Below are 14,015 nucleotides of genomic sequence, written 5' to 3' on the forward strand. Positions count from 1 at the left end.
CCGTTACCGGACCAAGTGGAGGAGGGGTTGTGAAAGAACGTGACGTTGATGCAAAAAGTAGGTGTTTAACCCCAGAGAAATGTGAATCCACACTAGCGCTAGTGAAAAAAAAAAAAAAAAAATTCAAAAAGAAAAAAATATATAAAAAATATATATAAAAATAAAGAAATATAGAAAAATATATATATATAGTTCAATGTAGATCAATCTTGAACAGATGAAAAAATGTGAGACAGATGAAAATAATGTGAATCTTCAAAAATAAATGAATAATCCCCTTGAAAAATAAAACAAAATGATCCGCAATCCAAAAGTGTAAAATTACGTAAAACAAATATAAATTTTGATGGGCAAAAGTCTAAATTGGCAGAGATTCTATATAGGTGTCATCCTTTCCACCATGGACTCTGCCGCTGAGGCAGGACCTTCTACTTCAAGGTCCTTTCAAACATCCAAATCTAATTTCTCTGTGTCTGACTGCTTGGAGATTGAACGCTTGATTCTATCAAAGCGTGGTTTTTCCAAGTCGGTCATTGATACCTTAATTCAGGCTCGAAAGCCTGTCACCAGGAAAATCTATCATAAGATATGGTGTAAATATCTTCATTGGTGTGAATTCAAGGGTTACTCATGGAGTAAAGTCAGGATTCCTAGAATCTTATCCTTTCTCCAAGAGGGATTGGAGAAAGGATTGTCTGCTAGTTCCTTAAAGGGACAGATTTCTGCTCTGTCTATTCTTTTGCACAAACGTCTGGCTGAGGTTCCAGACGTTCAGGCGTCTTGTCAGGCTTTAGTTAGAATTAAGCCTGTATTTAAACCTTAAAAAATTTAGTTCTTAAAGTTCTTCAAGGGGTTCCGTTTGAACCTTTGCATTCCATAGATATTAAACTTTTATCTTGGAAAGTTCTGTTTCTAGTAGCTATCTCCTCGGCTCGAAGAGTTTCGGAGTTATCTGCTTTACAGTGTGATTCCCCTTATCTGATTTTCCATGCAGATAAGGTAGTTTTGCGTACCAAACCTGGGTTTCTTCCTAAGGTAGCATCTAATAAGAACATCAGGAGATTGTTGTTCCTTCATTATGTCCTAATCCTTCCTCAAAGAAGGAACGTCTTTTACACAATCTTGATGTGGTTCATGCTTTAAAGTTTTATTTACAAGCTACGAAGGATTTTCGTCAAACATCTGCTTTGTTTGTTGTCTACTCTGGACAGAGGAGAGGCCAAAAGGCTTCGGCAACTTCTCTTTCTTTTTGGCTGAGAGGCATATTCCGCTTAGCTTATGAGACTGCTAGCCAGCAGCCTCCTGAAAGAATTTCAGCTCATTCCACTAGAGCGGTGGCTTCCACATGGGCTTTTAAAAATGAGGCCTCTGTTGAACAGATTTGTAAGGCGGCAACTTGGTCTTCGCTTCATACTTTTTCTAAATTCTACAAATTCGATACTTTTGCTTCTTCGGAGGCTATTTTTGGGAGAAAGGTCTTACAGGCAGGGGTGCCTTCCGTTTAAGTGCCTGACTTGTCCCTCCCTTCATCCATGTCCTAAAGCTTTGGTATTGGTATCCCACAAGTAATGGATGAACCTGTGGACTGGATACACCTTTACAAGAGAAAACAAAATTTATGCTTACCTGATAAATTTATTTCTCTTGTGGTGTATCCAGTCCACGGCCCGCCCTGTCATTTTAAGGCAGGTGTTTTTTATTTTTAAACTACAGTCACCACTGCACCCTATAGTTTCTCCTTTTTTCTTGCTTGTCTTCGGTCAAATGACTGGGGGTGGCAGTTAGGGGACGAGCTATATAGACAGCTCTGCTGTGGGTGTCCTTTTGCAGCTTCCTGTTGGGAAGGAGAATATCCCACAAGTAATGGATGAACCCGTGGACTGGATACACCACAAGAGAAATAAATTTATCAGATAAGCATAAATTTTGTTTTCATCCGGGGGAGTGGGAACTCCACCCGGAGGTCTTTGCCACTCTGATCCTCAGATGGGGCAGACCGGAATTGGATCTGATGGCGTCTCGTCTTAACGCCAAGATTCCAAGATACGGATCCAGGTCAAGCGATCCTCAGGCCAAACTGATAGATGCCTTGCAGCGCCTTGGTCGTTCAACCTAGCTCATGCTCTCCTTCCCCGGGTGATTGCTCGGATCAAACAGGAGAGGGCTTCAGTAATTCTAATCCGCCTGCATGACCTTGCAGGACTTGGTATGCCGATATAGTGGACATGTCCTCTCTGCCGCCGTGGTAGCTTCCATTGAGGCAGGACCTTCTCATTCAGGGACCCTTCCAACACCCAAATCTAGCTTCTCTGCAACTGACTGCTTGGAGATTGAACGCTTGATTTTATCTAAGCGGGGGTTCTCTGATTCGGTCATTGATACTTTGATTTAGGCACGTAAGCCTGTTACTAGAAAGATCTATCATAAGATATGGCGTAAATATCTTTATTGGTGCGAATCCAAGGGTTACTCATGGAGTAGAGTTAGTATTGTCAGGATTCTGTCTTTTCTCCAAGAGGGATTGGAGAAATGGTTATCAGCAAGTTCCTTAAAGGGACAAATCTCTGCTTTGTCAATTTTACTACACAAACGTTTGGCAGATGTTCCAGACGTTCAGTCTTTTTGTCAGGCTCTGACCAGAATCAAGCCTGTGTTTAGCGATATTCAATGCTCTTCAGGCGTGGCCTCAGCTGGCTTCGGCCGCATTCATCAGGTTTCAGTCGGACAACATCACGACTGTAGCTTATATCAATCATCAGGGGGGAACAAGGAGTTCCTTGGCGATGATAAAAGTTTCCAGGATAATCCAATGGGCAGACTCACTCTTGCCATCTATCAGCGATCTATATCCCAGGGGTGGAGAACTGGGAGGCAGATTTTCTAATTTTTCATCCGGGGGAGTGGGAGCTCCATCCGGTGGTGTTTGCTCAACTGGTTCAGCTATGGTGCACACCAGAATTGGATCTGATGGCGTCTCGTCAGAACGCCAAACTTCCTCGTTATGGATCCAGGTCAAGGGATCCTCAGGCAGTACTGATATATACTCTAGCAGTACCCTGGTCGTTCATCCTGGCTTATATGTTTCCACCATTCCCTCTCCTTCCGCGTCTGATTGCCAGAATCAAACAGGAGAGAGCTTCGGTGATTTTGATAGCTCCTGCATGGCCACGCAGGACTTGGTATGCAGACCTGGTGGACATGTTATCTCTGCCCCCATGGACTCTGCCACTGAGACGGTACCTTTTGATTCAAGGTCCATTCAAGCATCCAAATCTAATTTCTCTGCAACTGACTGCTTGGAGATTGAACGCTTGATTTTATCAAAGTGGGGTTTCTCTAAGTCGGACATAGATACCTTGATTCAGGCTCGAAAGGCTGTCACCAGGAAGATCTATCATAAGATATGGCGTAAATATCTTTTTTGGTGTGAATCCAAAGGCTATTCATGGAGTAAGATCAGGATTCCTAGGATTTTGTCTTTTCTCCAAGAAGGATTGGAGAAAGGATTGTATATCAGGAAATTGTTGTTCCTTCTCTGTGTCCTAATCCTTCTTCTAAGAAGGACCGTCTGTTGCACAACTTGGATGTGGTTCGTGCCTTGAAGTTTTATTTGCAGGCAACCAAAGATTTTCGCCAATCATCTTCTTTGTCTGTTGTCTATGCTGGAAAGCGTAGAGGTCAAAAGGCTACGGCTACCTCTCTTTCCTTTTGGCTGAAAAGCATCATCCGTTTGGCTTATGAGACTGCTGGACAGCAGCCTCCTGAAAGAATTACAACACACTCCACTAGAGCGGTGGCTTCCACATTGGCTTTTAAAAATTATGCTTCTGTTGAACAGATTTGTAAGGCTGCGACTTGGTCTTCGCTTCATACCTTTTACAATTTATGGGAGAACGGTTTTGCAAGCAGTGGTGCCTTCCGTTTAGGTTCCTGTCTTGTCCCTCCCTTCATCCTTGTCCTAAAGCTTTGGTATTGGTTTCCCACAAGTTAGGATGAATCTGTGGACTCGGTACATCTTGCAAAAGAAAACTGAATTTATGCTTACCTGATAAATTTCTTTCTTTTGCGATGTACCAAGTCCACGGCCCGCCCTGTCTATTCAAGACAGATAGTATTTTTTATGTAAACTTCAGTCACCTCTGCACTTTATAGTTTCTCCTTTTCTTCCTTGGCCTTCGGTCGAATGACTGGGAGGTGGAGTTAAGGGGGAGCTATATAGACAGCTCTGCTGTGGTGCTCTCTTTGCTACTTCCTGTCAGGAAGGACAATATCCCACAAGTTAGGATGAATCCGTGGACTCAGCACATCGCAAAAGATAGAAATTTATCAGGTAAGCATAAATTCTGTTTTCGTCCTATTTTAGATCTAAAAAGTCTAAACAAGTTTCTCAGAGTCCCATCCTTCAAGATGGAGACTTTTCGCACAATTCTGCCATTGATCCAGGAGGGTCAATATATGACTACCGTGGACTTGAAGGATGCATACCTTCATATTCCTATCCACAAGGATAATCATCAGTTCCTAAGGTTTGCCTTCCTGGACAAACATTTTCAGTTCGTGGCCCTTACCTTCGGGTTGGCCACAGCACCCAGGATCTTCACGAAAGTCCTAGGGTCCCTTCTGGCGGTTCTCAGGCCGCGGGGTATTGTAGTGGCGCCTTACCTAGACGATATTTTGATCCAGGCGTCGTCTTACCATCTGACAAAGTCTCATACAGACATGGTTCTGTCCTTTCTGAGGACTCACGGGTGGAAGGTGAACCTAGAAAAGAGTTCATTAATTCCACAGACCAGGGTTCCCTTCGTGGGAATCCTAATAGATTCCATATCCATGAAGATTTTCCTGACAGAGGTCAGAAAGTTAAAGATTCTGCATACATGCGAGACCTTCAGTCCAATCCTTGATCGTCAGTGGCTCAGTGCATGGAGGTAATTGGATTGATGGTGGCAGCAATGGACATCATTCCGTTTGCTCGTTTTCATCTCAGACCACTACAACTGAACATGCTCAGGCAGTGGAATGGATATTATGCAAATTTGTCTCCTCCGATAGATCTGGATCAGGAGACAAGAGATTTTCTTCTTTGGAGGTTGTCGCCGGATCATCTGTCCCAAGGGACGTGCTTCCGCAGACCCTCATGGGTGATAGTGACAACGGATGCCAGCCTACTAGTTTGGGGGGCGGTCTGGAATTCCCTGAAGGCTTAGGGTGTGTGGACTCGGTCGGAGTCACTTCAATATTTTGGAATTGGACATAGTTCCGTTTGCCCGCCTACATCTCAGACCACTTCAACTTTGCATGCTCAATCAGTGGAATGGGGATTACACAGATTTGTCCCCTTTACTAAATCTGGATCAAGAGACCAGGGATTCTCTTCTCTGGTGGCTATCTCGGGTCCATCTGTCCAGGGGAATGAGCTTCCGCAGGCCAGAATGGACTATAGTGACGACAGATGCCAGCCTTCTGGGCTGGGGCGCAGTCTGGAACTCCCTGAAGGCTCAGGGTTCGTGGGCTCAGGAGGAAGCCCTCTTTCCGATAAACATTCTGGAACTAAGAGCGATATTCAATGCTCTTCAGGCTTGGCCTCAGCTAGCTGCGGTCAGGTTCATCAGATTTCAGTCGGACAACATCACGACTGTAGCCTATATCAACCATCAGGGGGGTACAAGGAGCCCCCTGGCGATGTTGGAGGTTTCAAAGATAATTCTATGGGCAGAGGTTCACTCTTGCCATCTCTCAGCTATCCATATCCCAGGAGTAGAGAACTGGGAGGTGGATTTCTTAAGTCGGCAGACTTTACATCCGGGGGAGTGGGAGCTTCATCCGGAGGTATTTGCCCAGTTGATTCAACTATGGGGCAAACCAGAACTGGATCTCATGGCTTTCTTGTTACGGGTCCAGGTCCAGGGATCCCAAGGCAGCGCTGATAGATGCTCTAGCAGCGCCCTGGTCCTTCAGCCTGGCTTATGTGTTTCCACCGTTTCCTCTGCTCCCTCGTCTGATTGCCAAGATCAAGCAGGAGAAAGCTTCAGTGATTTTGATAGCTCCTGAGTGGCCACGCAGGACTTGGTATGCAGATCTGGTGGACATGTCATCCTTAGGTATGTGTACCGAGCGCTAAAGTTTATAAAAAGGCCTTAAGCTTACTAACAGATTAGCCTCCTAGCAGGCTAAATAGTAGGTAACAGAATAGGGGGCGATAGTAAGCGCTGAATAGCTTAAAAGGCTTGAAACTAAATTCTGGCGAATAATTTATTCCATATACATTCAAATTAAAATCACAGATAAAATGTTAAAACACAATGTTCATATATAAATACAGTAAAATTCTGTTCATGGATCCATGAAATATTCCAGGAGTTTTGTACCTGGCTACTTTAGTTATACAAAACCTTGAATGTAGCTATCTTCAAAGTTCTTATGTGTGTTTAGGATAGATTAATAAGTCGGTTACCTGACTTTGGCGTTCTAGATATGGTTCTATTGTCAGTGGATGAAAAAAATGTGTGGACTGTGGTTCAGATCAGACCAATGTGATGTGTAACAATAAACAATATATCAACTTTCAAATAAACATTAAAATCTCAGCACATGATGGTGTAAAAACATTAGTTCAAACTTCAATATAAAATTAAAAAAATAATGCAATAATCAAAGGCGTGTGAGATCCGTTACCGGACCAAGTGGAGGAGGGGTTGTGAAAGAACGTGACGTTGATGCAAAAAGTAGGTGTTTAACCCCAGAGAAATGTGAATCCACACTAGCGCTAGTGAAAAAAAAAAAAAAAAATTCAAAAAGAAAAAAATATATAAAAAATATATATAAAAATAAAGAAATATAGAAAAATATATATATATAGTTCAATGTAGATCAATCTTGAACAGATGAAAAAATGTGAGACAGATGAAAATAATGTGAATCTTCAAAAATAAATGAATAATCCCCTTGAAAAATAAAACAAAATGATCCGCAATCCAAAAGTGTAAAATTACGTAAAACAAATATAAATTTTGATGGGCAAAAGTCTAAATTGGCAGAGATTCTATATAGGTGTCATCCTTTCCACCATGGACTCTGCCGCTGAGGCAGGACCTTCTACTTCAAGGTCCTTTCAAACATCCAAATCTAATTTCTCTGTGTCTGACTGCTTGGAGATTGAACGCTTGATTCTATCAAAGCGTGGTTTTTCCAAGTCGGTCATTGATACCTTAATTCAGGCTCGAAAGCCTGTCACCAGGAAAATCTATCATAAGATATGGTGTAAATATCTTCATTGGTGTGAATTCAAGGGTTACTCATGGAGTAAAGTCAGGATTCCTAGAATCTTATCCTTTCTCCAAGAGGGATTGGAGAAAGGATTGTCTGCTAGTTCCTTAAAGGGACAGATTTCTGCTCTGTCTATTCTTTTGCACAAACGTCTGGCTGAGGTTCCAGACGTTCAGGCGTCTTGTCAGGCTTTAGTTAGAATTAAGCCTGTATTTAAACCTTAAAAAATTTAGTTCTTAAAGTTCTTCAAGGGGTTCCGTTTGAACCTTTGCATTCCATAGATATTAAACTTTTATCTTGGAAAGTTCTGTTTCTAGTAGCTATCTCCTCGGCTCGAAGAGTTTCGGAGTTATCTGCTTTACAGTGTGATTCCCCTTATCTGATTTTCCATGCAGATAAGGTAGTTTTGCGTACCAAACCTGGGTTTCTTCCTAAGGTAGCATCTAATAAGAACATCAGGAGATTGTTGTTCCTTCATTATGTCCTAATCCTTCCTCAAAGAAGGAACGTCTTTTACACAATCTTGATGTGGTTCATGCTTTAAAGTTTTATTTACAAGCTACGAAGGATTTTCGTCAAACATCTGCTTTGTTTGTTGTCTACTCTGGACAGAGGAGAGGCCAAAAGGCTTCGGCAACTTCTCTTTCTTTTTGGCTGAGAGGCATATTCCGCTTAGCTTATGAGACTGCTAGCCAGCAGCCTCCTGAAAGAATTTCAGCTCATTCCACTAGAGCGGTGGCTTCCACATGGGCTTTTAAAAATGAGGCCTCTGTTGAACAGATTTGTAAGGCGGCAACTTGGTCTTCGCTTCATACTTTTTCTAAATTCTACAAATTCGATACTTTTGCTTCTTCGGAGGCTATTTTTGGGAGAAAGGTCTTACAGGCAGGGGTGCCTTCCGTTTAAGTGCCTGACTTGTCCCTCCCTTCATCCATGTCCTAAAGCTTTGGTATTGGTATCCCACAATTAATGTATTAACCTGTGGACTGGATACACCTTTACAAGAGAAAACAAAATTTATGCTTACCTGATAAATTTATTTCTCTTGTGGTTTATCCAGTCCACGGCCCGCCCTGTCATTTTAAGGCAGGTGTTTTTTATTTTTAAACTACAGTCACCACTGCACCCTATAGTTTCTCCTTTTTTCTTGCTTGTCTTCGGTCAAATGACTGGGGGTGGCAGTTAGGGGACGAGCTATATAGACAGCTCTGCTGTGGGTGTCCTTTTGCAGCTTCCTGTTGGGAAGGAGAATATCCCACAAGTAATGGATGAACCCGTGGACTGGATACACCACAAGAGAAATAAATTTATCAGATAAGCATAAATTTTGTTTTCATCCGGGGGAGTGGGAACTCCACCCGGAGGTCTTTGCCACTCTGATCCTCAGATGGGGCAGACCGGAATTGGATCTGATGGCGTCTCGTCTTAACGCCAAGATTCCAAGATACGGATCCAGGTCAAGCGATCCTCAGGCCAAACTGATAGATGCCTTGCAGCGCCTTGGTCGTTCAACCTAGCTCATGCTCTCCTTCCCCGGGTGATTGCTCGGATCAAACAGGAGAGGGCTTCAGTAATTCTAATCCGCCTGCATGACCTTGCAGGACTTGGTATGCCGATATAGTGGACATGTCCTCTCTGCCGCCGTGGTAGCTTCCATTGAGGCAGGACCTTCTCATTCAGGGACCCTTCCAACACCCAAATCTAGCTTCTCTGCAACTGACTGCTTGGAGATTGAACGCTTGATTTTATCTAAGCGGGGGTTCTCTGATTCGGTCATTGATACTTTGATTTAGGCACGTAAGCCTGTTACTAGAAAGATCTATCATAAGATATGGCGTAAATATCTTTATTGGTGCGAATCCAAGGGTTACTCATGGAGTAGAGTTAGTATTGTCAGGATTCTGTCTTTTCTCCAAGAGGGATTGGAGAAATGGTTATCAGCAAGTTCCTTAAAGGGACAAATCTCTGCTTTGTCAATTTTACTACACAAACGTTTGGCAGATGTTCCAGACGTTCAGTCTTTTTGTCAGGCTCTGACCAGAATCAAGCCTGTGTTTAGACCAATTGCTGCACCCTGGAGTTTGAATTTAGTTCTTAATGTTCTTCAAGGGGTTCCGTTTGAACCCATGCATTCCATAGATATTAAGTTATTATCTTTTAAAGTTTTATTTTTGGTTGCTATTTCTTCTGCTCGTAGAGTTTCTGAGCTTTCAGCGTTACAATGTGACTCGCCTTATCTTATCTTCCATTCTGATAAGGTGGTTTTACGTACCAAACCTGGGTTCCTTCCTAAGGTTGTTTCAAATAAGAATATTAATCAGGAAATTGTTTTTCCTTCATTATGTCCTAATCCTTCTTCTAAGAAGGAGCGTCTGAAGTTTTACTTGCAGGCGACTAAGGAATTTCGTCAATCATCTTCATTATTTGTTGTTTTTTCTGGAAAGCATAGGGGCCAAAAAGCTACGGCTACCTCTTTCTTTTTGGCTGAAGAGTATCATCCGTCTGGCACACGAGTCTGCTGGACAGCAGCTTCCTGAAAGAATTACGGCTCATTCTACTAGGGCTGTGGCTTCCTCATGGGCATTTAAAAATGATGCTTCTGTTGAACAGATTTGCAAGGCTGAAACTTGGTCATCTCTTCACACTTTTTCCAAATTTTCCAAATTTGATACTTTTGCTTCCTCTGAAGCTGTTTTTGGAAGAAAAGTTCTTCAAGCAGTGATGCCCTCCATTTAGGTTCCTGTCTTGTCCCTCCCTTTCATCCGTGTCCTGTAGCTTTGGTATTATATCCCACAAGTAAGGATGAAATCCGTGGACTCGTCATATCTTGTAAAAGAAAAGGAAATTTATGCTTACCTGATAAATTTATTCTTTTACGATATGACGAGTCCACGGCCCACCCTGTCATTTCTAAGACAGGTACGTACTTATTTTTATTAAACTTCAGTTACCTCTGCACCTTTGGCTTTTCCTTTCTCTTCCTAACTTCGGTCGAATGACTGGAGGGGGAGGGAAGGGAGGAGCTATATATACAGCTCTGCTGTGGTGCTCTTTGCCACTTCCTGCTAACAGGAGGTTAATATTCCACAAGTAAGGATGAAATCCGTGGACTCGTCATGTCGTAAAAGAAATAAAATTATCAGGTAAGCATAAATTTCCTTTTTCTCATCCAGAAACAAACTCAAGCATCTCCAGTTTGTCAGACACTACTGGAACTGTTAATAGGATCGGGTTCTATGGTCAGATGAAACTAAAATAGAGCTTTTTTGGCAATAAATACCAGAGGTGGGTTTGGTGCACACAGAGAGGTAGCCATATGGAAATGTACCCCATGCCCACCGTTAAATATAGTGGTGGCTCTTTAATGTTTTGTGGCTGTTTTTCTCTTAGAGGACTTGGACATTTTCCTAGGATATATGGCATCATAGACTCTATCAAATATCAACAGATATTAAATGAACACCTGACTGCCTCTACTAGAAAACTTAAAATAGGCTGTGGTTGAATCTTGCAGGACAATGATCCAAAACCTACATCAAAATCAACACACACAAAAATGGTTTACTGACCACAAAATCAAGGTCCTGCCATGGCCATCCCAGTCCCCTGACTTGAACCCCATAGAAAACCTATGGGGTGTACTGAAAAGGAGAGGCCACCAGCGTTGACTTTGAAATTTGAAGAATCTGGAGAGATTCTGTATGGAGGAATGGTCTCCGATCCCTTTTTATGTATTCTCCAACCTAATCGGGCATTATGGAAGACTCAGAGCTGTTATCTTAGTAAAGGGAGGTAGCACAAAGTATTGACTAAAAGGGTGCCAATAATTGTACCCCACATATATTTAACAAAGATATTTTTTTTTTTTTTTATTTTTTTATAAACCTGTGTTGTTTGCAATTGTTTCATATCCATGAGGGCAGAGTATTTTTGTGTATTTTTTTTAACCAAAGATCAAAAAGTTAAACAATAAAGACAAGTTTAAAAGCCTTCTTTGCTCATATTTACCTAGGGTGCCAATATTAGTGGAGGGCACTGTATATGAATTTTGTAATTTTGGCTGATGGCTGTCACATCATGCACTGGGAAGGGAAATAGAAGTAACTTTGAAATTAGTTAGAAAAAAGTCTACTACTCATGAAATTCAAACAAAGTGCTTTTGAATTCTCTATATATTTTACATTTATTGATTATGCTATTCTACTGTGTTTAGTGGTCCTATTAAGCGATAATGGTGAATTTAGAATTATCATTTTTACTTTAATATTTCACACTTTAACATTGTTTGTTCCACACTGAGTTTTAGTTTTATGTGCTTTTATGTACTATTTTTTTTATTTTTGTTTCCCTTAGGTTGAATATAGAGCAGGATCAGGTGGTCAACCTCTTCCTCAGCTTTACCTGAATGACCTTGATAGTGCCCTGATTCCTGTCATCCATAACAGAACATCAGACACAAGCATTTTGCCTCTGGTGATGGAACTAATTTTCTACTTCCTTGAAAACCTTAATTCATTTTAAATATTCGAAAGAATGTGATATTAATCTCATAGAAGCAAAACTTGATTTTTAAAATAATGATTCAATAGCAAAGCTTGTCATGTTTATGACCAGGGATATACATTTTCTGATACACATTAAATGTGGACTGCCATATTTATATTCTCCTTCTAACTGTTTTGTACTTTTGTTCATCTTTAATGGAACTATATTCATTCCTTACATTATGTGAAGAATGATATAAATTAGTTCTTTATCAACAATTGACATACTGGTTCTCTTGAGGCATTGTATCCCACTATAATATTTAGTTTTATACAATCATACAGCTGATTTACCTTCTCTGTAACCAATGCCTTCCATAACATTTTTGGTTTTGTGGAAAACATGTATAAGTTTAATGCTATTACAGCTGTTCCTATTTAAACTGGTTTGTTGGATCAAGTAAGCATTTGTATTCAAACTTTCTTTGCTTTAAATCCATGTACTAAGCCGTGTATAATATAGCAATGAATACTTGACTGAGGTAACGTGTGAGTAAAACAGAGAATAAGAAAACTGATATGCTGAACATTTTTAAAGATGCTCTAGTGGTTAATCTATTTGTACAGCTGGATCGCTAGCACGGGAACTTTATATCATTTTGATCTCTATGCACCATATAGCACTTTTTATATATATCATTCATGTCCTGTGTGTTCATCTGTAATGATTTTATTTGCCTATTGGCAATACGTAGTGTTTTTTCCAATTGGTTTGTATTTTTCCAAAAAAAATCTTTTGTTCTTTATTAATGTGCATCAAACTAGTGCTTATTAATTTATGCTCTTATTTATTGTGCTGTGGCTCTCCTCAGCATTTACCTATTTACAGACACTAAAATATGCTGAAGGGCTTTGGAAACTTTTGGTCCTGAATTCTGTACCTTTATTAAAACATTGCTAGTAGTTTGTGTACTTGACTTTTTTTTTCATAATAAAAAAAAATCACTCCAAAATCTTTTTAAATGATATCTACATATTTGTTAATGCTCATAATGTATTCTATACATGTGTTGATTTGTGATTGTAAAATGGATCCCTTTGATACAAGAGAGCTTTGGGCTTTGTGGAGAGCTAAAGGGTTAATGATATGAACTTTAAATGCAAAGTATATTTAGATACATTATTACTTTATAAAATAGTTGTCATGTTCATTTATATTTAGAATATAAGAAATAATCTAGAAAAGATAAGTCTATTTATTTTTGTATTAAATAAATTACCTTGCAAACTTTAGTTGAAAGAAAAACTGTGTATGTATGTGTATGTATATATACAGTGTATATATATATATATATATATATATATATATACACATACACACACACACTATATGTGTGTGTATGTATATATATATATATATATATATAATATATATATATATATATATATATATATAATGTGTGTCTGCAATGTTTTAGACTCATTCAAAAAGGTAGCTTCTATATTTTAATTTAAAAACATTGTCAATTGTATGCAGACATTCTTTTTTTTTTTTATAGCACTAGGCACAAGTTAATGTTAACATGTTTTGTTCTTAATTAGTGATTTTGTATGCAAGTTTTTGGGAAATATATATATTAAAGTTGTAACAGACTGGAGTACCTCAATATGGCAATTTAAAAATGTTCAACAAGTGTTGTCGCTACGATATTTATAATAAAGACACGTCTGCAGGATTAGAACAGCTTGATTGAATAGGTGTATTAGTACGTAATTCATACAGTTGCTGCAGTCCTTTGCAAGGACATTCTACTTAAAAATGCATATACTTACAGTGGTAAGCAGATCATTCAGGTTACCTATTTTAAAACATTTTTTCTCCTAACTTTTTCCATTACACTCAGGAATACATGTTATATATTGTCATTTTTTTTACAAATTTTTTTTAGAAACTCTTGTATGTATGTATCTTCTCTGTTTCTCTTAAAATTACTAAGTAAATAACTTTTACCAGCATTTAGGGTTGTTGTAAACAGGAACATGGCAGACCTGCCACATTTATTGTAATATAACTATTTTGCATTTTAAATGTACATATTTGGCATTGCCAGTTGTACTCCTTATGGTAATTATGTCAATAATCTGTTTTTACCTTTAAAAATGAAACCTGGGATCTTAACAGAAAAGTCTTCTGTTTAATAATTTTAAGAAACCTAAAGGGACATTTTGTATCTAAGGTTCCCTCTTAAACATAGTTACCTGTTC

The 14,015-nt window shown here is 39.7% G+C and overlaps 1 protein-coding gene across 2 annotated transcripts in view; it reads left to right on the top strand.

Moving 5' to 3' along the window:
* The window catches only part of ZFYVE16 (zinc finger FYVE-type containing 16), a 645,028-nt gene extending 632,265 nt beyond the window's left edge, over positions 1-12,763 (top strand). For both annotated transcript variants that reach the window (XM_053701456.1, XM_053701457.1), the window contains one exon: positions 11,620-12,763. In XM_053701456.1, the coding sequence (XP_053557431.1) occupies positions 11,620-11,787 (168 nt within the window). In that variant the 3' untranslated portion in view covers positions 11,788-12,763. The remainder of the gene's footprint in view (positions 1-11,619) is intronic.
* Positions 12,764-14,015: the final 1,252 nt, after the last annotated feature.

This window comes from Bombina bombina, chromosome 2 (genome assembly GCF_027579735.1).
Source record: "Bombina bombina isolate aBomBom1 chromosome 2, aBomBom1.pri, whole genome shotgun sequence".
Lineage (NCBI taxonomy): Eukaryota > Metazoa > Chordata > Amphibia > Anura > Bombinatoridae > Bombina > Bombina bombina.